This window comes from Castor canadensis, chromosome 6 (assembly GCF_047511655.1).
Source record: "Castor canadensis chromosome 6, mCasCan1.hap1v2, whole genome shotgun sequence".
Taxonomy (NCBI): Eukaryota; Metazoa; Chordata; class Mammalia; order Rodentia; family Castoridae; genus Castor; species Castor canadensis.
Window position 1 is genome coordinate 29,239,966 of NC_133391.1, and position 22,544 is coordinate 29,262,509.

The 22,544-nt window shown below is 45.4% G+C and overlaps 2 protein-coding genes across 2 annotated transcripts in view; one reads left to right on the top strand and one right to left on the bottom strand.

Annotated features, from left to right (window-relative positions):
- Positions 1 to 1,300: 1,300 nt before the first annotated feature.
- Positions 1,301 to 6,129, top strand: Gsg1 (germ cell associated 1). Its single transcript, XM_074076021.1, has 5 exons — positions 1,301 to 1,668; positions 2,339 to 2,508; positions 3,153 to 3,303; positions 3,913 to 4,024; positions 5,755 to 6,129. Exons 1-5 carry the CDS (start codon positions 1,302 to 1,304, stop codon positions 6,095 to 6,097), a joined length of 1,143 nt encoding a protein of 380 aa, XP_073932122.1. The 5' UTR covers position 1,301; the 3' UTR covers positions 6,098 to 6,129.
- Positions 6,130 to 6,871: 742 nt separating this feature from the next.
- The window catches only part of Fam234b (family with sequence similarity 234 member B), a 35,168-nt gene continuing 19,495 nt past the window's right edge, over positions 6,872 to 22,544 (bottom strand). The window contains exons 6-13 of the mRNA XM_020169612.2: positions 19,303 to 19,450; positions 18,803 to 18,944; positions 17,394 to 17,537; positions 17,158 to 17,239; positions 14,142 to 14,297; positions 11,821 to 11,938; positions 9,787 to 10,007; positions 6,872 to 9,204 (exon numbers count right to left, since the gene is read on the bottom strand). Coding sequence (XP_020025201.1) covers positions 9,199 to 9,204; positions 9,787 to 10,007; positions 11,821 to 11,938; positions 14,142 to 14,297; positions 17,158 to 17,239; positions 17,394 to 17,537; positions 18,803 to 18,944; positions 19,303 to 19,450 — 1,017 coding nt within the window. The 3' untranslated portion in view covers positions 6,872 to 9,198. The remainder of the gene's footprint in view (positions 9,205 to 9,786; positions 10,008 to 11,820; positions 11,939 to 14,141; positions 14,298 to 17,157; positions 17,240 to 17,393; positions 17,538 to 18,802; positions 18,945 to 19,302; positions 19,451 to 22,544) is intronic.

Consider the following 22,544-nt stretch of genomic DNA (forward strand, 5'->3'; position numbering starts at 1 on the left):
GCTCCAGGCAGAGTCACATGGGCCACAGTTGTTTCTGCTGACATTCATTGTGTCCCTCCATTCACCAGGAGCTCGGCTACAGGCACTCCTCCCATGGCTTCATGACCATGACACTTGGTATCCAACTCCATGGCACCATGCAGCCACCTCCTATTTGAGATTCTGTGGTCTCAGTGGCAGTGGACCAACACTGGGTGTATATGAATACCTCTCTCAGCACACACAAGTGTTCTCTCCCCTTCAGGGGTTCCAATAGCCCCACACCACTTGGTTCACTGCCATATTTATCAAGGTTCCAAAGCTTCCATCTGCTTCCTAACACCAATAACTCACTTTGTTACAGTAACCAGTAGCTCAGCAAGGAAGTGCCTAATACTTTTCAATGAAGACAAACCAAAACTATTGCCATAAAGAGGAGTAGGTGTTAAGTCCTCCTCTGTTTCCTTAAACCCCATTGACAATAGCCTTCATGGCTTAATCACATTCTGGCCAATGCTGATGCTAACTCAGGTCATCCTTACTTTACAAAGTTCAATACTGTGTGACATGCTAAATATTGTGCCACCTGCTGTGGGAAGATAAAAATGAGAAAGACAAGTTGCTGACTCAGGTAATGTGAATGCTCAGAGGGAAGATAAAACACGACCACAGTTAAGTGCATGAGTATCATGAAGAAGGCAAAAACCAAGAGTCCTGAAGCCCTTCCAAGCCCTGCTTTCTGTGAAAGATACTGGTGAGCCTATCTTCCTTAGCACATGGCATGGGGCTGAGGATGAGCCCCTCAGGAGGATTTCAGTAGACCGAGGTTGGCCAACAGGAGCGTTTATAGATCCATGCTTACACTCTCTTGCTGTCTCCGCCCATCCAAGAGCTCTTGTTAGTGGTGGAAGATAAATCCATCACTGCTGCTCAGAACACATGCTATAGGTGGGATCTTTCTGGGGTCTTCCACAAGGGGTTTGCCAGCTAGAGGCCGGGTAGATGCAGTTCTCACCTTTTGAAGTAGAACTATAAGCTTAATTCACTCTGACTTCTGCAACCTCATTATAATTTAGGGATAACTGGATCTGGTGGGTTCCCTTTACCCCTTCTTCTGCCCAGTGTCCAGCCCTGTCACTATTTGACCTACACAAATCACCACTTTTCTGTAGGACCCACACAAGGTCCAACTTAAATGAGCACCATCACTATGGTGCTAGCTCCAGACCACTCCCAAAGCTCAGCTTCCACAGGGCTCCTGGCTCTGCCTATTGGCTTTGAAGGAAAGGGAAATGTGTCCATGTGTCAAAGGAGCCTCTGAAATGAGGCTCTCCAGTTCCAGTTCCTTCACTTGTTTTTGTGTGTTGCAGATGGAACTCCCGAAGGGCTTCTCTGGCCAACGCACCTTCATGTCTGCCGTCCTCAGCGTGCTATCACTCAGCCTCTCAACAGCATCCCTGCTCAGCAGCAACTGGTTTGTGGGCACACAGAAGGTGCCCAAGCCCCTGTGCGGGAAAGGTCTGGCAGCCAGGTGCTTTGACATGCCAATGCCCTTGGATGGGGATGTCATCAACGCATCAGCCCAGGAGGTGGTGCAATACAGCTGGGAGGCTGGGGATGACCGCTTCTCCTTCCTTACCTTCCGGAGTGGCATGTGGCTATCCTGTGAGGAAATCATGGAAGAATCAGGTAGGCCCCTCACCCCATCTGCTGGAGTAGTTTGTTTTATTTTCCCCAGGGGACAAGGGATCTTATGCAGGTAAGGAAGCCAGTCAAGACAGTTTAGACCTGAGGCAGCAGTAGGAAGGGCCATACTACCCCAAACCCAGATGGGCTTCAGGTCCCCATCCTGCCCCTGCTTGGCACCTTCTACCCTGGTAACTGCCCCTTTCCACAGTCCCTTTAATAAGGTCAGAAATCCTTCTGGCTCTTCACCTATTCTTTCTTCAGTAGACCTGCTGGTTTAAAATAGCATTAACCTTAAGACTTTCACATTAGGAGAAGAATTTACATTCTTAGGGAGCTAGAATTGCTGTTAGAAACAAAACAAGGAGAGAGTATTATAGAAAAGGCTGTAGCTCTGCCCAGTTGTGACCTTATCCAAATAACTTCATTTCTAGGAACCTTGATTTTCTCCTTGATGAGATGAAAGAATCACCATGGATCTGCTAAAGCCTAGCGATCCGCCTCCCCAGCCCCCCCACCACCAGTGTTTTCTCATTCCAAGGATTATTGTTGCAATTTAAAAGGAGAAAGGCCTGTGTCTGAGCAAACAGAGCAGCCCTGAGTGTAGGATGGGAAGGCTTCACCCCAGTCGTCCAAGGCAGCACCCCCTGATGTTGTCCCTTGCATGTTCCAGGGGAGAAGTGCCGAAGCTTCATTGAACTCGCACCACCAGCCGAGAGAGGTGAGAAAGGACTGCTGGAATTTACCACGTTGCGAGGCTCATGTCACCCCACTCTCCGATTTGGAGGGGAGTGGTTAATGGAGAAGGCTTTCCTCCTCACCTCCCCTTGGGGCTTGTGGCAAGTATGTGTTCCATGCAGAATTTAGTTTCCATTAACGGGGCCCCTCTAGATCTAAACTGCGCTGTCACCTCCTGCTTTCCTCTTCTTCTGAGCCCCAAGGGTGACACAAATTCCTCCTGGGGCTGACTTTGAAAACAGGAACACAAATAGAAAAACTACCCACAGCTCCTGCCCGCTCTTGCTACCAAGAAACCATGCTGGAAAAGCTTAGAGTTTTCTTTTCTCTCCTCCAATTTTTTTTTTTTTTTTTGGCAGAGCAGTAAAATAAAAGGAAAGAAGTGAAGGGAGGAGGAAGGAAAGAGAGGCGAAAGCAAACAAAATATTATCCAAAAATTAAATAAGGAACAAGAAAGACACCACTAGCCAAGTGGTGTCCCTGCAGTATTTATGAAAATGAGGTGATAACATTTCCTGAAAATATCCCTTAAAAGTATTTATAGGCCCTCGAGTTTACACGTTGGGTCCTGCAGAGGGGGAGCTGCAGGGAGACATGGATGAACTGGAAAGGAAGTAACTGGTTTCATTCAGCTTTGTCTCATTCTCTCCTCTGCCCTGGGCTTCTGACTTCTAACGGGATCCCATACTCGCTGTTGATTGTGTTTAACTGTCAGAGTGGGGCTCCTCCTTCCTGTGTTTCTGACAGAGGTCCTCTGGTTATCACTGGGAGCCCAAATCGCCTACATCGGACTTGAGTTCATCAGCTTCCTCCTGCTCCTGATGGACTTGCTGCTCCCCGGGAACCCTGGCTGCAGCCTCAAGCTGAGCGCCTTCGCTGCCATTTCCTCTGTCCTATCAGGTGAGTGACCCCCAGAACAGGAGAGAGACATCTTTGGCTTCCTTTGAAGCACCAGGTGGAGGATCTTAGTCCTTGAGGAGGAGAGAGGAGTTCGAAGGCAGTGTAAGAATGGAGGTAGGAGGTGCATTACAAGTTATCTTTCATTTTAAATTGAAAGTATATGAAATTGTGTGTTGGGTCATTGTGTTCATCACAAAATGGTTTACCTCTGGTTCCTTTACATGCAAGCTTTGTTAGTATGTAAAACTCCTTGTGGGGTTTACTTTTCAGTTGTGACATGCACACAGTTTTTCAATACCATCTCTGTTGGGTAAAGAAAGAGATGCAGATTGAAGAGGAAGAAAAAAGGGTGAAAAGATGTCAAAGGAAGCTGTGGCCCTGAGAACAGGGCTTTTTCTGTAGCTCTTACCCTAAAGCTTGGGGTAACCACTGCAAAAACAGGCATTCCAGAAGGTGAGTCTCCCAGGAAATGCGTCAAGGCATCAAGGTAAGGGATACCCAGGCTGTGGCTGCTGCAAAATGAGGGCCCCAAAATGGTCTTCCAGTGACAACAATGGCGACAATGGCAGCCCTTCTCTAAGGGCTCTGCCCTCCTCTTTCCTCTGTTAGGCATTCTGGGGATGGTGGCCCACATGATGTATTCACAAGTCTTCCAGGCAACTGCCAACTTGGGCCCAGAAGACTGGAGACCTCATGCTTGGAATTATGGCTGGGCTTTCTAGTAAGTGCCTGTCATCCTCAAATCGTCTTAGCTAGATACTCATTCCCATATTGTCCTGCCTTCCAAACATATAGGGCTGGATCACTGGGACATCTATTCCCCCACCATTGGAGGGGGCACAGAGAGCATTCCTCTGGCTTGCTTTGCAAGACTGTGTCTTGGTTCAGTTTTGCCCATGTGCTGTAGCAATTCCTTCTTTGCCTGATGTCTATGTTGTCCTTGAGAAATGGGACTGGCTTTATATGGCTTATGGAAATGATGATATATATATATTTTATATTTTCATGATTCAAGGTACTAGAGAAACAGAATAATTAGTCTTGAAATTTGGATTGAATTCCGTCCATCCAACTGAATTAATGTTTTTCAACTGAATTCTCTTCTATCCAATTTAAACTCCCTAATTCCAAAAGTAACTTCTTCGTCCTATCTGCAGTCTTATTCTACTAAACTGCTATCCATAAAACTTCCCTACGCCTCCTCTAACTCATAAAGAACTAAGGGGTCGGTCATTTTAGGTTTCTCTTAAAAAAACAGAAGAGGCAACCCTGACAAAACACACATTCAAGTCAAACTCTGCCCACTTGGACTCACACCGACTGTGCTGGATTAAGTGCTAAGAGCGTAAACAGCATATGGAGCCCTGTCCAATCTGAACTACCCTCTTCTCTCGTGGTATAATATGTGCCCTTTGATTCAAGAGTCTAGTCTATCTCATGAGCTGTAGCTCATTTTCCTGACCTGTTGTTTCTTGTCTTTTGTCTACTTCAAGCCATTCTTGGCACTAAACTGTGGAGTTCAGTCTGCAAAACTCACATCAGAAGCATCCCAGCCTAAATTTACTGCTTAGTTTGTCAGAGGCAGAAAATAGGAAAATAGAGTCCCAGCTATGGCTTGGATTTAACCATCATTTGGCCTCATGACATCCCCCTAACCTCACAAAACTTCCTGCTTCTGGGGTTTCCCAGAATGACAGGGGGATTTAGGAGTTGGCTTCCAAGTTTTTTGCATATGTTTGATGTAGTTCCTTGATATCTTTTTTTATTTCTTGATTCTATCCAGCTTCTCTTAATCTCCAACTTCTATTGTAAACTAGCTTTTGCCAAGAACACTGTTTCCATAACAAGAAAACTCTACCTGTACAGAGTGTAACACCTCTAGGTGTGTGGTAAATGTTTTCCTGAATGATTCTCAAAGGCTCAACTTTGAGGAGCCTAAGACAGCTACATTCAAAACAGAGATGAGGGAGGATTCTTCCCAGCATCTAAGCAAAGGAAAATCTTTGGCAGTGTTGTGTGTGCTAGGATAAGAAAAGAGAAGAAGAGACAGAGGGAACACATCAGGCCAGGCCCACCATATGCACTGGTTTACTATAGATCTGTGCATTCTTGGAGATTTTATGAGAGTAAAACAGAAGCCCAAATTACACAATTATACACACACACAATAGGTACACCAAGTATAAAAGAACATAACACTGACAACAAACTCAATGAAAATAAACCCATTAAATACCTCGCCTGGTTTTAGTACTATGTCATTCTCTTTGACTGCAAAATGTTCAGAGCATACCCTATCAAGGTAGACCAAATTAAGCCCATGGTTCTTTAACTGGACATGGAAGAAGACAGCACACTCAGGCTCCTAAGTCTACAGTAGGAAGGGACCTAGCATTTTTCTTTCAAGAAAAAAAAAGACTCTAATTATCCCTTCTTTGTCTTTGTTTCTAGCACAGCCTGGCTTTCCTTCACCTGCTGCATGGCGTCTGCTGTTACTACCTTCAACACATACACCAAGACAGTGCTGGAGTTCAAGTGCAGACATGGCAAGAGCTTCAACTCAAACCCAAGTTGCCTGGTGCATCACCACCACTGCTTCCTTCAGCAGCTGTCATATGCATCCCACCCAGGGGGACCTTTAATCACCTGTCACCAGTACCACAATCAGCCCATTCGCTCTGTCTCTGAAGGCATTGACTTCTACTCGTTGATACAGGACAAGGGGTTTCAACAAGGGACCATCCAGGAGCTAAAAGAAGTGGTGGGGTCATCTGTAGAAGAAGAGCAGTGTTAGGAGTTAAAAGGGTTTGGAGAGCAGGCTGAGCCCCATCTTACGCATTTGCTTGTTAACAACATCTGCTTAAGCCTAAGTCTGTCTCTTGAGTATGGTTTTTAGAGGCTAAGAATAAGTACAAGTCTCCTCCGTGTCCATCCTCCATGACATCATGCATCCAAAGTCTCCTTCTTCCCTTTACTGATTGCTCATGTGCCAGGTTCTGGACTAAGCAACAGAGAAAAAGAGGAGTAAAATATACCTCTTGCCTTTTAGGGTCTTATAAGGGTTATCCACCTGTAAATTGGAGAAAAGGAGGTAAGCAAGTTAGCAGCAGCTTGTCTGTGGCTCAACTTTCCATGGCACACCAGAATGTTCCTATAAGTCACACATCAGAAAAAGCAAGCACCACTACTCGAGTGCCTCAATAGGATAGACAGGTGCCCTCCACACTGCCTATTAGTACTCTGTGGACACATAGCAGGTACCAATAAAAGAATTTATTAAATATTACCCTAGAAGCCATTAAGAGGGTAGTATGGCAGCTCTACAGCCCACAGGATTAGGTTCACTTCTAGAAATGGCCTCCTAAGCTATTCATATGGGTTGTGATCCTTAGACTAGAATAGTGGCTTCTACAGTGAACAAGGCAGGACTGGGCAGAGGCTCCTCTCGGGATGCCCACCTGCTCATCCCCTCTCCACAAAGGAGGCCATCTATCCACTCACCTTTTCTCTTTCCCATAAAGGGGAAATTTACCACCCCTGATAGCAAGAAGAAAGACACACGCATCCATTCCTGTATATAGCATTTATTTGTTCTATAACAGCTCACATTTTAAGTAGTGCTTTCTGACAGTAGGCTAGCTGGTGGAGCTTTAATGTAGGCAACACAGATAGCAATTCACATTCCCAGGGTTGGGTGACATCTCTCCCAGGGTTGGTGAGGATCTCGTCTAAGGCAGAGGGGAAGGTTTGTAAGGGAAGGAAAGAGGAAAGACTCGGGATGTGGGGAAGACCCTTGCATTTGCAGATAGCATTACTACGTCTAAGTGTAGTCAGGTTGGTTTTGCTGCAACCCCATGTTGGGGGTGGGTGGAAAAAGGAGACGCCCTATCTTGGACATCTGGGTGGGTGGCCACCTGCAAGGAGAAGGAAGTTTTGGGATGCATTTGACAAGAGACCAGCACCACACAGGTCAGATGAAGCTTCCTCAATCCTCAGCTGCCTTTCTATACTAGCTGCAAGAGAAAGCAAGCCTAGAGCTTTCACTATGTTTAGCAAGGAGAGATTCAAACATATAGCAAGGGGAAGTTATGCTTAGTTAGTTCCCAAAATACAAGAATTCAGTGACATTGCTTTTTTCTAGCTTCCTCTTATCTGTGTCTGAGATTCACCATGAGAGAGACAGCTTTCTGCCCAAAACAATCCCACCAAAACAGATCTTCAATAAGCAACTATGCATTTTACTCCTTCCTACACTGGCTGGCTTCCCAGAAAGCCCGAACACAATAGAGAACAGGTTATGACTGGCTACCTCAGAAGTCAGAGGACCCCCACCCATTTGGGGGTTTGGTCCACTACAAATTAGACCTGAGAAATCTATACTAAACCAAACTATATTTTAGGCCCTTCTACCCAAGTAAATTCAAACCCCTAGAAATGAATCTGGAAATATCTCTATACTCTGGGGTATCTTCCCTTTTCCCCAAAGTCAAGCTGAACCCACATGTGACTTACAAAGTGTCAAAAGCACTTTAGGGGTCTTAAGGCAGAGGTGCCAACAAAGCTGGTAAGGCCAATCAGCAGGCCACACCGCATGCCTGCTTGGATCGATTGCTACCAACCTCCCATTATGTCATAACACCCACCAGGGCAATTAAGAGATATCCCTTTAAATCTGGACTCATAATTTTCTAGAATACCTTTATTAATACAAGCTAAAAAGACATAAGCTCAAGTAAGGAGAAAACCTGATTTCCACTCAAGGAAGACAAATGAAAATTTCTCAAGAAGAAAAGCTTTTGTCCTTCAGCTGCCATCGGATTTTTCTGCCATGTAGACAATAACTTAGAAGTTTAGAAGATTTGAACTCAATAGAGGTATCAAATTTATATAGAAGAAGGGGGGCATAAGTATTAGATATAATTCTAAAGAATGTAATCATTATAAAAGCTAGAGTATTCACAAAAGAATTGCCTCAGAATACAATGCTTCAAAGGCTCTACAAAGAAGAGCTTCAGGACAAAATGGTTGCATACCGGACTCAAGTAGAAAAGTCCAAAAACATATCCCTGAATAAAAGAAAAGGCAAGGGAAGGGGAGGGGAGAAGGATGCTCTAGAGGACAAGGTGCTGAGAAAGCAGGGAGATGCAATAGGGCAAGGCCCTGGTCATGGCTGTAGAGCCATCAGACCTACATACGACAGACATGACACATGGACCTGGTCAGAGAAGGGTCACCAAAACTATTTCCCTTGCTCCTCTGTGATAGGAACATGCTGGCTCTTATGGCCACTTACTAGATACTGAGGGAAAGCCCAGAAAAGAAAGAGATGAAATGGTAGTAGAGGACTCAGTCTTCCACAGCAACTGTCCACAGTTGGGAAGTAGCCACAGTACACATGAGAACAAGGAGACAATGATGAGTGACCCTCAGAATCGAGGTAGACTGTCTGGAAGAAGCAAGATGACCAAGCCAGGTATATTTCAGGTGGTCAAGAAATGGGATCCCTGAAGCTTCAGATATCTGAAAAATAATTTCACAAGCTAAAAGAGACACGTACATGATATAACACAAAACAAATTACTTCCTAGTCATAGGTTTCACTGGACTTCCCAGAAAGAGTTTATAAATTAGACATACAAAAAAATAAAATACCTATAAGATTCACATTTCCAAACTATCCACACAGAGTTCCTAGAGGGGGTAAATGCAGGGGTTGGACAGGTAGAGAGTTATCCCAGCCAAGGAGAGCAAGCTGTGATCAAAGCTCCCACAAGCCTTCACATGGAGGTACAAAATGAGACTGAAGTCATCTTCTCTCTGAAGAACTGATTTTACACTGACAGGAGAGAGGGACCCGTTCTGCTTGCTTCTTCTAAAACTGAAGGTTCCATCAGACTACATCTGTGGGAAAAGGGAGAAGTATAGTGACGATTTTTTCACAATAGAGATTGTCAAAGAAATTGGAGGAAACAAAGGTCAGACTATTCCTCCGTTTTCTGGTCCTTTTGCTCAGCCCCAATAGCTTATGAGAACTTCTCCCCACTCTGGAAGGGCCCAGTGACTCTGTCTTCTTCTAGGATAAGCTCTTCAACTCTGGGTCAAAGTATTTCTTAGAGGGAGGGGCAGCCCATTCAGCAAGATAATCCTCTGATGTATATAAGTCTGCAAGCCCTCCATGATGTGCCCATCACTAACTCTTACATAGAAAATACCAATAGGATCCACCCCTCAGTCATTGTTATGACAAAACCCATAAGCCAAATTCCCCTAAAGGGGATGGTATCATTTCCAGCCAAACACAATGAACTGAGAACCATTTCTTCACAGTCAGGTAGCTCACTAGGAGCTGGTGTCCCAAACAACTGCTTCATTCATCTACTCAAAAAAAACTCTCCCTCTCCCTATACTCTAAGGAACAAAGCCAGAGTCATAGTGCATGTCCTAAGCCCAAAAGAGTAACCAAATATCTCAAAAGCTACTCACCTGGTAGGGAGAATCAACAAACTTTATCCTAGAGAGGAATCTTCGCAGCTCCCCACGGCCAATTGTGGGGGTGGTTTCCTTCAGCTGGACCATTTGACCCTCCATCAGTGCCCACCGCAGACTGAGCTTGCTGACTACCAGGGGTATGCGATGCCCATCATCGCTGGGCCCTGTTGACCTGGTGACATAAAAGGCATCTTTCCACAGGTCGTTGATCCCAACTGAGGAAGGACAAAAGCAGGAACAGTTAACAAGGCTAGATGACTTGTGTCAACAGGACAGGGGTTTAGGTCAGCAACATACTCAGTCATTCATCTACTCATTAATTCATACAAGAAATTCACTGAGCCGGGCACTGTAATCTTAGCTACTTAGGAGGCAGAGGTCAGGGGGATCACAATTTGAAGCCAGCCTGGGCAAACAGTTCTTGAGACCCTATCACAAAAAATATCCAAAGTAAAAAAGGGCTGGTGGAGTGGCTCAAGTGGCAGGACACCTGCCTAACAAGCATGAGGCCCTGAGTTCAAATCCTGATACCACCAAAAAAAAAATAAAAAGGAAAAAGAAATTAACTGAGCAACCAACAAATGCCAGGCAGTGAGCCACGCAGCAGGGCAAAAAGGTGAGAGATGGCATGCCAGCAAAGCAGCATATTCTTCTCCGAGTTTGTACCTTTACTTCTCTGAAGTTATTTCCAAGAAAGACTCAATTCAGTAAATGAGAAAACATGTCCACTAGGGTAAGCATTTGGTAGAAAAGTTGGACCCAACAGACTAGAAAGCCCAAGAATTCCTAGACTGTCAGTACACAGTCACATAAGCTATTTATCTAGCCATGGGTGATTCTGTCTCATCTTTAAAATAGTAGTGGAAGAGCTGGGTATGGTAGAGCACACCTGCAATCCTAGCACTTGGGAGGCTGAGGCAGGAGGATTGGTAGTTCAAGACCAGCTTGGGTTGCATAATCACTCAAAAAACAAAATCCCCAAAATAATAATTGCAATAACAATGGTCTGAGGAGTCTTAATTACCATTATTTAATGTTCCCTGAATAACGTCTTATGCTAATATTGCAAAAGAGTTCACTTAATATTGCAAAAGAGCTCACAGGGTTTCGCAAACTGACACTCACTGCGCTCCCACGCCAGTGGACACACACAGGCAGTGACAGGCATGCCCGCAAGTCCACCCCACCCATTCCTCCTAGTGCATTCTGACATCTGGAGAGTCACAAGCCTGCTCCAGCTCAAGGCAAAGGAGCTCGTAAGTAGAGAGCAAGTCCACAAGTGGCAAGAGAGTTTAGAAAGACATAAAGGAGACGTGGCCAGACTCATCTTCCCCTTCCCTACCCCCAAGCAGGAAGAGTAGATCCCAAGCCAGGCATCTGTGTGGAGACCAGCAGACAGACAACACTAGCAAGCAGGAATGGCTGAGTTTCCGAGACGCTGGTTTCCAGAGTTAAGGGTCTCCCATACATGACCTCAATTTTGAGTCACAGTATTACTTAGACATAAAAAGTAGGACAGTTCCCAATGTCAACTGTGTTATGGGGGCTCAGATTAGGGGAAATTTTTTTTCTTCTTTGGTTTTTCTTGACTCCAACTTCTAAACAACATGCATGTTTACTATTCCAAAAAGAAAAAAAAATCACTAAACCAATGCCCTGAAAAAACCTATTCTACCTGCTAATCCAAATCCTGAACCCCTAGAGGGTGGGGAAGCTAGTTTTATTTGTCTTGCCAGCCCCTGGCACCACGTGGCACGTAGCTGAGACTCAGTATATGTCTGCTGAGTGAGGCTGTGAGCATAACCACACACGTCAAGCCCTCAGCTTTCACTGTCTTCCGAGGACGTGCTCTGTCCAGGTAGCCTGGCACCCCTACAAGACAGAGGGCTCCATCAATGCCCTCCACCAGCTCCAGGGACATGAGGGGAAAAGCTACGCTGCTACTTGCAAAGCATACCACTGTCCATCAGCAGGCCAGGACACCTGCACATACCACAGTGCACACTTTCCCCTGGTCTGGGGACTTACCCTCTGATGCTGTCACTGTGCCTGTGGTGTTCGCCAGGTCCAGGAGGATGGAGGGGAAGGCTGGATGCAGGAGGTAAAGGTGGTGAAGGCTGGGGGGCTCAGCTCCTGGCGTAACATCCTGACAACAGGCCACAAAAAAGGAATAGCAAAGGTCATTCTCCATCCCCAGAAGTGAGGGCCCTCAAGAGAAACCGTGGAGGATAGCATTCTCCCAGATGCTGAATCCTGGTCCCAAGGATATGTTTGAAAGAAACTCCCACATACAGGACACATATTATTCCAAAGAACTCAAAATACTGGCTCATCAGGAACTCCTTCAAGTCAGTATCTATATCTAGAAAATGTTCTTCCTCATGAGAAAAGAAAAAAGGAAATGTGCGTGCCCAGAGAAGAATCTGCTGCAGAGACCCCTCCCCTTTCTCCTATGGGAGAACTGGGATCCTCCTTCATTCCTCGCAGCAGGTGAGGCTTTGTAGAGAGAAGAAACTTTCTGAAAACATAGTGAGCCAAAGGCATTTCCTTTCATTGGCTATCAAAGCCAGTTGCAAGCATCTGGCTAAAAGTAACAAAAAATCTTATCAGTTCCTGAAATAAACAGATTGGCCAGAAAGAAGTAAATCATCGATTATAAATTTAAAATTTTCCAAGGCCTGATATCAAGTCTCCAAATTCCGGCAGCAAAAGAAATGCCCATGGCACTGTCCTGGGCGGGCGGTGGCGGGGGGGACCGACTGTGGCAAGCCCTTGTTTGTGCAGCCATACAATTGATAAAGCACAGAGAGCCCCAGCCCTGCTCCAGATTCTCAGCACGGGAGGAAGCTACACTAGAAGTGGGCAGGAGCCAGCAACCTCACTCTACCACAGGCCACAAAGCAGATGAGGGCATTTCCACACACCAGGTATGGAGGGACAGCAGACAGATCTCTGACTTTGTGACCAGAAAATAGCCAGATGCCTTCCTCACTGCCTACAGAATGAGCCCTACATCCCTTAGCACAAAAGTCAAATCTTACACATTTAGCCAAAATCTGCCTTTTCCCAACCTCAGCTGCAATTACTAACTGCTCACCATCCCATGCTTCAAGGTCTGATTATTGTCCTAAGTGCATGCTTCCTTCTGCTCTACCTAACCAATGCCAATCAGTTTCTTTCTCGCCTTGCACATCAACCACCCTCTCTGCCCCATTTCCACGTATTACAACACCTTCTGTCCTCATGTCTCCAACTTAGACACCACCTCCCTCATTGTCCCAGGCAAAATTAATGTCTCCGTCATTTTGTATGTCCACCTACACTTCTTCTTTGTACTTCTTAGAGCATTTTTAACATGCTGTCTTGTAGTTATTTATAGAACCTTATATTTGAGAGCCATTTGGTCCAACCTCCTCATTTTGTTACATGAGGGAAGCAGGAGTCAAATGCTAGGTGAACTGCCTGTGGTCACATATCAGGGCATGGTGGAGCTAGAACTGTAATCTAGAGCTGAGGTAAAGCCGACTAGCAAAATGAGGGAAGATTAGCATCTTCAGGAGCAGATAAAGAACATGAGGCTCAGAAAGGTGATGTAACTTTGAAAGCTGCACGGCGGATGAATTCAGGACTCTGTCATCAGCTCCTGCTCATCCCTCAACCATCTGCCTTTTCCAGGGGTCAGGACTGCTTCCTGTTGTCCTTAGAGCCCTGCAGAGAGCACAGGACCTGGCACACAGTAAGTGCCAGCCCAAGGCGTGCTTCATTGAACTACATGGGGTAGCCTGCCACAGACTCCAGGCACCTCTGCTGATGCCTCTGCCTCATCAGCCCCACCAAAATGCTGTAGTAGAATATGGAAAGTTCCAAAGTCTCCCCTCCGGGTGCCAGAACTTCCCTCCCATAGCTCTACCTGGCCTCCCAGCTTGAACAGACTCAGCATCCTCCCCAACTGCTCTTCCCCAACACACCCCACCTGCATTGTGAGTTTGCTCACCTCAAAGCCCAGCCTCACCCCTGCATGAAGCCTTCTCTGTCCATTCCAGGCCACTCTTCCACAGCTGGAGGACATGTAAGTCATCTGTCGATCTGAACCTAGCACCTTGAGGTGACTTTTAGCCTTCATCCAGACTTATGCTGTCATTAGGGGCCATGGTCAAGTGTTCCCGTTCTTGGCCAAAAGGTAGGAAGCATGGCAGGAGGACCCAAGGTTCCTGCTTTTTTCATGAGAGTGCTGATTTGTTCCTACCCAACAATCCCTTGGAAGGGGACTGGTCAAATAAAACCCAGACCCCAGTCTGCATGAGACAAAGTGGAGAAGTGACACTGCCCATCCCCACAGGCTCACTCACCGAACTGGGAGATGTGGTTGACAGCCTTTCTGCCCAGAAGAGGAAGACGGACTTCTGGTCTGAAGTAACTGCTGAGGTGGTTGGTGTTTCCTTCATGTGACATGGAGCACTGTAACTCCAAGTGATAGAGCCAGAGCTGCCATCTACCACCATCATCTACAAAAGAGAACAGAGAGAGGGAAGTGGCCAGTCCTTGGAAAAGCAGCAGTCCATGAAAGTACCCAAAGCCAAAAAAAAGACAAACACCATGATACTCAAATAATGCATATATAATCCTCCCTCAGTATTTGTGGGGCATTGATTCCAAGACCCCCCCACTCCAGGGATACCCACATCAGCGGATACTCAAATCCCTTATATAAAACAGGGTAGCATTTGCATATAACCTATGCACACCCTCCTGATGTTAAGTCATCTCTAGATCACTTGTTAATACCTAGTACAATGTAAATGTCAGATAAATAGTTATTATGCTGCATTGTTTAGGAATAGCAACAAGAAATGTCTACAAATGTTCAGGAGAGGCACACTTTTTCTTTCAAATATTTTCACTCCTCAGTTGGCTGAATGTCCCAATGTTTAACCCAGATACAGAGAGCTGACTGTCTAAACAGGTGGTGAGCTTCAGAGGTGTAAGCAAATTGAGTGTTCCAAGAGCATTAAAAAATGGCTAGAAACCAGGATCCAAACTTCTGTAGCCCTGGTTCCCACTTAATAGAGTTTAAGGAGCTTTACAATTTGAGTGAGACGGGGACATTACAAAATAAGTCCAGTTCATTTTACAGCTGAGGACAGGGAGGCTCAGAGACAGGGAGTGACTTGGATTATCCCATGTTTATGTCAGTCTCAGACATAAAGGGGCCATGCCCCCGGAGTAGTCGGGAGACTAGGGCTGTCAGACTGACTCAAGTGGTAGAGCACTTGCCTAGCAAGTGTGAAGCCCTGAGTTCAAACCCCAAATTTTAAAAGTCCATTGAAACCAGACACCACCAACAGCATCTCTGCACTATCCCTTTCCTCCCACAACTGCAACAGCCACCTAGGAAAGAACTATCAAGCAAATGCTATGTGCCAGCGACCACATTCCCAGCTCTGCAGCCTAATGGTGACTTGGTGTGTGTACTTCAGCCCTAGGATAGGGTACACTACCCTAGGCTTAACAGAGCACAAACTAAATCAAAAGGGATTTCGTTCAGTAGTTGCATCTCTCAAAGGGTAATAAGAGGGTCAAATTCACAAGCCCCAGCAGCAATCTTATCTCTTCACCTCAAAACCCTCAAACCTCACAAACCTAGAGGCTCCCATTTGCCCAAGAAGTTGCCCCTCCACCTTCAGCCCAGGGTCTTCCTTGGTGTCTCTGCTCTTCAGTGAGTGGAAGACCAAAAACTCTCAAGACAGTCACTTGCCCTATTCTTCTAGTCTCCCACCCTATCTGCCCTTGCTCTGATTCCATGTCACAAAAGGTCCTGGAGCCAAACAGGCAGAAACAAACCTCTCAGAGCCAGCAAGAGGAATAGGTCAGCAGAGATTTCATGTGGTATTCTGGGAAGAAAAGAAGTCTAGACTTTTTTCAGTTGCACATATAGCCATTTCCTTTCACTGTTACAACCTCTTGAAGGCAGGAGACATTACTACCCCTTTTTCACAGATGCAGAAACTGTATCTGTGAGGCAACATGTGTAATTCAGTTACCAATAAGTAGCAGAGCCAGGATTAAAACTCAGAGCTGAAACTCTCACCATCTCAGTGCCTCACCAACAAATTACACCTGTCTCTCTATCCGCCCCCAAGAAACACCAGTGAGAACAATCTCTATCTGCATTCCCTTGTAATAGCATTCCTCACTGCTGGAAGACTCCCTGAGGTGATACTTGGATCCTTGTATCTGTCCTCTGCCATAACCAGAGGACTCCCTGGCCTCTCTACAGCATCCATATCCCACAATCTTTGGGAAACTCCACAATGGTCATTTTGACCTCTCCAACAGGAACACACTCCTTCCAACCTCTGGAAACCTTCTCTTTCTGTCTGGCAAATCTCTGCAAGGCCACCCCGACCAACGCACGGCCTCATGACTCCCTGACCCACTGGCTCTGCTGCCTCCCATCTGCCCCCGTGTGCCCAATGGTACAAATCTCCACAACAGCACTTGCTGTGACATCCAGAGCTATGTCTAGGTGTCCCAGCCCAGGGACTCTGAACTGCACAAGAGCAGTGGCCCTGTCTTCATTCATTTTGTCTCCAGCACAGAGCACAGAACTTGGCACACGTTAGAGGTGATGATTCATCACCTGTCGAATTAGTTTCTCTCTCAGGGAACAGTGTGCACTGTATAACTCGTATAATACATGGATATAATATATATTATGTATGCATACATACTCAAATACATACACACACACTGAGTGAAGATAAACCAAAAATCTAGGCTGATTATAAAAAGAAAAAATTGTAAAACTCTGTAATTCTACCTGTAGCATTAAAGAAATGAAAATTATCCATCCAAGCATTATATTCTTGCAACACACAACCTCACATACAGTCCAAAAGATGCATTGAGAGTCCCTGAAGCGATCTCACCATTTCTCCCTGGGCCTCAGCCTTGGTGCTCCTAACCTGGCATGCCTTCTCATCCATGTAAATTCACCTTTAAAAGCCCTGTGAAGTCTTTCCACCACAGACACCTGCCTCCACCAAAATCTTAGGTCTATCTGTATGCACAAGTGTTACATTTACTTACTCCTGCCTTTCCCTGCCAAGAGATTTTAGAAGGCTCCTGCTGTCTAAGTAAGGTATCCAGAAGGAACTCCTGTGCAGGAAAGAGATCCACCTAGAAAAATTTCCGGTGCTATCTACTTTAGCACTGAATGGTGAGTTTTCATTCAACAACACTTGGTTCTCTGATGGAAGAGACCACATTCTAGGCTCTTCTGTTCCTCACAGTGCCCTGCACAGGGCTGTACACAGAGTATATACCCTCCATACATTTTGACTGATTTGAGTCTCGATGTCTTACCTTTTTCATTCCAACTCCATCCTGAATCTGCAGAAGGAAGTCTAAAGTCTGGTCCTCAGTGAAGTACCCGGGAGTAGGCTGGCTGCAAACAAGGCAAGGAAGCAATCAACAGCAGATGAGGAAAACAGGAAGACAAGCAGCTCCCTTCCTCCTTTCTCTTTCGCCAGCCACAGATAATTTATAAATGTGGAAAAATGGATCAAAACAGCACACGTGGGAAGGTGCACACCACAAACCTGCGCAGGCCCTGAAGCCTCAGTGTCCAGTAAGGACTAAGATTTTGCCCCCGAAGCAGGACCAGGCCTTGTCTGGTTGTGATCAGGAGGTTGCTGCAGTTGGAATCAGGGGACTTCACCAGCTGGAGTTGCTCAACGCCATCACTGCATTGAATGAGACCCCGACAATTAGTCTCTGGCATGGATGAGAGCCCTGAATCCATTTGTTTTTGCTTCTTCTCTCACTGTCTGTATGTTTGCATTTACAGCTGACCCTTGGTATCCCTGTGGGATTGGTGCCAGAGTCCCCTGAAAATGCTTAACCCACAAATGCTCACATCCCTTGCATAAAAGGTGGCATATCTAAGTAAAACCTACAACCTCCATCTACTTGAAGTCATCTCTGACTTACTTAGAATGCCTAGAACGATGTAAGTGCAGTGTAAATAGTTGTCCTGCTCAGAGAATGGTGATGAGAAAAACGTCTATATGTGCTCAGTACAGACAGAGGGTTTTTTTTTAAATATTTTTAATTGGTTGAATCCACAGCTGAGGAGTCATGGACATGGAGTGGTGGTAGCACTCTCGTATCCATTTCCACCATCTCATCACATGGGACACTTTGTCATTCCCATTAGAAACCAAGGACCCCTAGAAAATTCCACGCAAGCTCATAGCACTCACAGGACAAGTGCTGGGCTGTGATGCCTCTCGCATCAAATACTCTGGGGAAAATAAAAGATCAAGGGTAATGGCAAAGAAGGCAGGTGCAGATCAGGACGGAGACCTGAAACTGTTAAGCCTGGACAGCAGTCCTGGCATAAGCTTCATCAAATCACTTCCTTCTCTATTCCACTGGAACCACTCACTTAAGTGTGCCTGTCAAATTCACTGGGACAACATATCACCTCAGTAAAATGCCAGGAAATGATTTGAAACTTCTGACAGAAAAGAATGCAACAATTTTCCCACTCTCGGTTACATGGGTATTCGTTGCATATGACAACTACATGCTTTTTAGTTAAGAAATAGGAATAAAAAAATAATATTTCAAGAACACTATCCTTGCTTCTGTCAAAATGTCCCTCAACAAAGAGAAAAATACCGGGAAGAATAGGTCAGATACTTCTGCACAGCTATACAGACAGTTACTTTAAGTAAATCTACCTTCCTAGCCCTGCTCTGACTCAGAACCCAAGCCAAAACACTTCTTTGCGACCCACAGATGATGTGATCACATATCATGGTCACCACATACCAAAATATTATGTGACCAAGAGAAGAAAATTTCTTGCTCCCATTAACTAGCTCAGAAGACGGCATGTTAAGGCCAGCACTGTTTACCCCAAACCTCTGCCCACATGTTTACTGGCCCAACCAAACTCAGAGACACTGTATCGCTTGAGTTCACAGATCTCCCTGTGACTTACCTGTAAATGCCAGTGAGCTCAGACAAGTTGACAGACCGTCGCCTCTCCCATTCCGGCTCTTCTATCTGCAGAGAGGGTGGTGAACTGTCTCGATTTTGGGCCTGGACAAAAATGTCCCGCAGGGCAACAGCTTGGATATTTCCTAATACCACAGGAAGAACCAACATTGAGAAGTTGAGTTTAAAAGAACCAGCCCATGGTGGGGATCTGGGAAGGGGACACAGAGCCCAATCAGATGGGTCTAGTAGAACTGGCTTAGGCTGGTCCCACATGAACCAGGGAACCAGTGGATGCTGGACACAGTCTTCTCTCTAGAGAAGGCAGCCAGGGAAGGCAGAGTTAATGCCTTGCCATGAGGAGTGGGGGGTGAGAGACCCCTGTAATAGGAAGCACTGAAAGGACTGGTGTCAATGATCCCTGAGCATTCTCACCAGTCTCACAAGAGATGCCTTGTCACCTGTACCAGAGGAACAGTAGTGAAATCCAGCCTTGCTTCTTACCAAAGCCAAACAGGATGTAGACAGCCCCACTGGCAGTGATGTATGCCTGAGGACCAATCAGATTCCCCACTCCCACAATGTTGTACTTCACGGGTCGGCCCACTGGACTTCCTGTGCGGCCAGACACCAGCAGAAAGCACAGATCTGGCTGAAGACATGGAAGAAGAGGTGTAGTCAATAGAAGCCCTTCATTTCTCAATCAAGCAACAAATTCAGTCACTACCTTCTCCTTAGCTAAGGGTTTGGTAACACTTCCCACAGGTGGAAAGCACAAAGCCAAACCTGCTTTGCTTGTTTTCCTAGATGTAAGAAATGAGGCAAACATCCCATTCGTTCCCTGATTAGACACATGCAAAGGGCATCTTTTATGGTATGCCAGGCAATTTCTCTGAAGCATGGTGGTTGCTGACTGCACAGTCTCTAAACACACAGAATTCTAGCCTAGAGCTAAACACAGGATTGTTGCCCCTGGGTCTGGACTCTCATACCCAGAACAGGCCAATAACGTTTGGCCCCAACTAGAATCAATCCAGGCAGAGCTCTCCATCATAACATCAGATGTCTGGACTGGCCACTGTCAATATTACTCTCAGACCAGCAAGTCTTTTCAGTGAAGGCCAGACAATAAATACTTTAGGCTCTGCCAGGCAGATGCTCTCCATAGCAATCACTCTACTCTGTTGTTCTAGCCTGAAAGCAGCCATCAGCAATACATAAATGAATGGGCATGACTATATTCTGATAAAACTTTATTTGCAAAAATAAGAAATGGATCAACCCCAGATCTAGAGGATTTTCTTTTGGGAATAAAGTCACTATTCGAGAAATAGTGACATTGTAATAATATCTTATCTTCAGAAAAGCTTTTGACAAAGTTTGTCATCATAAATTCTTATGGACAAGACAGAGAAACCTGGTTCATGGGATGCATGGAAACAAGTGCTTCTGGTGATAATACTCAGAGGGAACTTTTAGTGGAAAGTCTGGCATTGCTGCATTGTTAAACATTCTTACCAAAGACTCAAATGAATAGAACTTAAGCTGACCACAAAGATGAAAGGGATAGCTAATATGCTATGTGACAAACCCAAAATTCAGAAAGGCCTTAAACTGGCAGATAAGTCAAAATCTGCGAGAAGAAATTAATCTATCAATTAACTGATTAATTAAAAGATACGGGAAACCTTTTCTTTCTTAGAGAAAACCTTAGAAACCTTAGAAAAACACAGAAAGGCTATTGTAACTTTGAGCTGCAAAAGTAAAGCAGAGCATGCATTAAAAGAAGAAACAGTATCCTTAACTTGACAGAACTTGTTATACTAGGAATAAATACTGTTTGCAGATACCAGCACCATGTTTTTTTGTTTGTTTGGTTGGTTTGGTTTGGTTTTTGTTTGTTTGTTTGCTTGTTTGTTTTTGCAGCACTAGGGTTTGAACTCAGGGCCTACACCTTGAGTCACTCCACCAGCCCTTTCTTTTGTGAAGGGTTCTTTTGAGGTAGGATATCGAGAACTATTTGTCCAGAATGACTTTGAACCACAGTCCTTCTGATCTCTGCCTCCTGAGTAGCTAGGATTACAGGCATTGAGCCACGGGGCCCAGAAATTACATTTTAAAAGAAATACAGGCCAACTGGAATGCAAAGGAAAGGAAAGGTTTGGACCTCGTGCTGCTGGAGGAACAGTTTAAGAAACTTGGGACATGTCACCCGGGGCGGAGCAAGCTTAGAGGCAGCAGGCTGACATCCAAAGAGCTTTCCTACTGACGGGGGATTAGACTCATTCAGAGTTGCTGTGTGGCCAAAGCTGGGACAATGGATGGAAGCTATGAGAAAGTACATCTCTCATCAACAGACAGAATTCTGTACAGCTGACTAACAATGAACCAGACCACCTCTCACGTGAGTGATACTCACACCGGCCTGTGCTCAAGGAGCGCATGGCTGTCCTTGTGTCTGGCACGACTGTAGCACTGTGTGAGAGCAGCAGCCACTGGCTTCTAAGGTCCCTTCCCTATAACGTTCCAGGCCAGATCAGTTCCCCTAATCCTGAACCAGGTCCAGGTCTCCCAAGCTCAGCTCACACTGCACCAGACCTAAGAACACATGGCTCAGAGTGACTATGAAGAGAGCCTTCCATGTCTGTAGCTTAAATGGTTCCTTGGGTTCTTTGCTGCTGGTAAAGAGGGCAAAGAGATCAGAATAAAGATGACACTGCTGTTCCCCATCGCCTCTCCAAGAATGTTCTAGAACATCAGGGAGAAAGAAGTCTATTCCATAGCCCTACACTGTTGAACCAATGAGTGAATTCTGTGAGGCAAGCTGAGGAAATATACCAAGTAGAGACAAAAAGGCACAGAGCAAGAGCGGGCAAGAGGCAGATTCCCATGACAGAGGACCCTTACTGTGGGGGTCCCTACAGGCCTGAGTCTCCACATCTAACCGCCCCGACTATGAGAAGCAGATGGGGTATTAACAGCACACTTTAGGTTCACTTAGGGATTTGAGCATGCTCCACTATGCTGACTGCATTCCATCAGAAAGAAACTTCCCAGACTTCATAAAATCACTTCCTCATGGACATAATAATTAGAATTTTTCAGAGACTCCAGTCTCTTTATTCACAATCACTGAGATTAAAATTAAAAGGTTATATGAATAATCCCTGGTTGAGCCATGTGGCTAAGTGAAAAACAGTAACAAAGTTCCTATGAGCCATTTTAAAATTTAAAAAAGCCATCGAATAAGGCAAAATCATCTCTATCTGCATTTTTCCACAGATTTCTTTGCCATTTGCTCCGTTCTTTTGTTTGTAAGCACTCTCTTGGCAGACTCGTGCTAGGATGTCTGAGAAAAAGTCTTAGAGACTCTAACAATGACAGGGCTGGTGGAATGGCTCGAGTGGTAGGGAGCCTGCCAAGCAGGCATTAGAGAAATGATGACAAACGCTCTGAGAATTGTCTCAGGAAGAAAAACTTAACGCTGAAATAATTATGTTCATTCATTTAGTCTTTCCTGAGGCGTGGGGGAATAGCCTTACTTTAGCTGTACACAGAACACCCGGCTCCATAATTAATAGGACTATGATTTAAGATCACTGGACTAGAATCAAAGTCTGTCTTACTGCAGCACAGAGTACAACTCTCCTTCCTTTGGTCACGGGTGTTACTAGGTTTTTTGTTTGATTTTGTTTTTATTATTTGTTTTAATTACTGCTGTACTGGAGGTACATTGTGACATTTAC

Coding starts and splice junctions, on each gene's coding strand:
- Gsg1 (XM_074076021.1), top strand. CDS start 1,302: ATGAGGCTCTCCAGTTCCAGTTCCTTCACTTGTTTTTGTGTGTTGCAG. Junction 2,509..3,152: donor CCCCTTGGGGCTTGTGGCAA/GTATGTGTTCCA, acceptor TTTCTGACAGAG/GTCCTCTGGTTATCACTGGG. Junction 4,025..5,754: donor AATTATGGCTGGGCTTTCTA/GTAAGTGCCTGT, acceptor CTTTGTTTCTAG/CACAGCCTGGCTTTCCTTCA.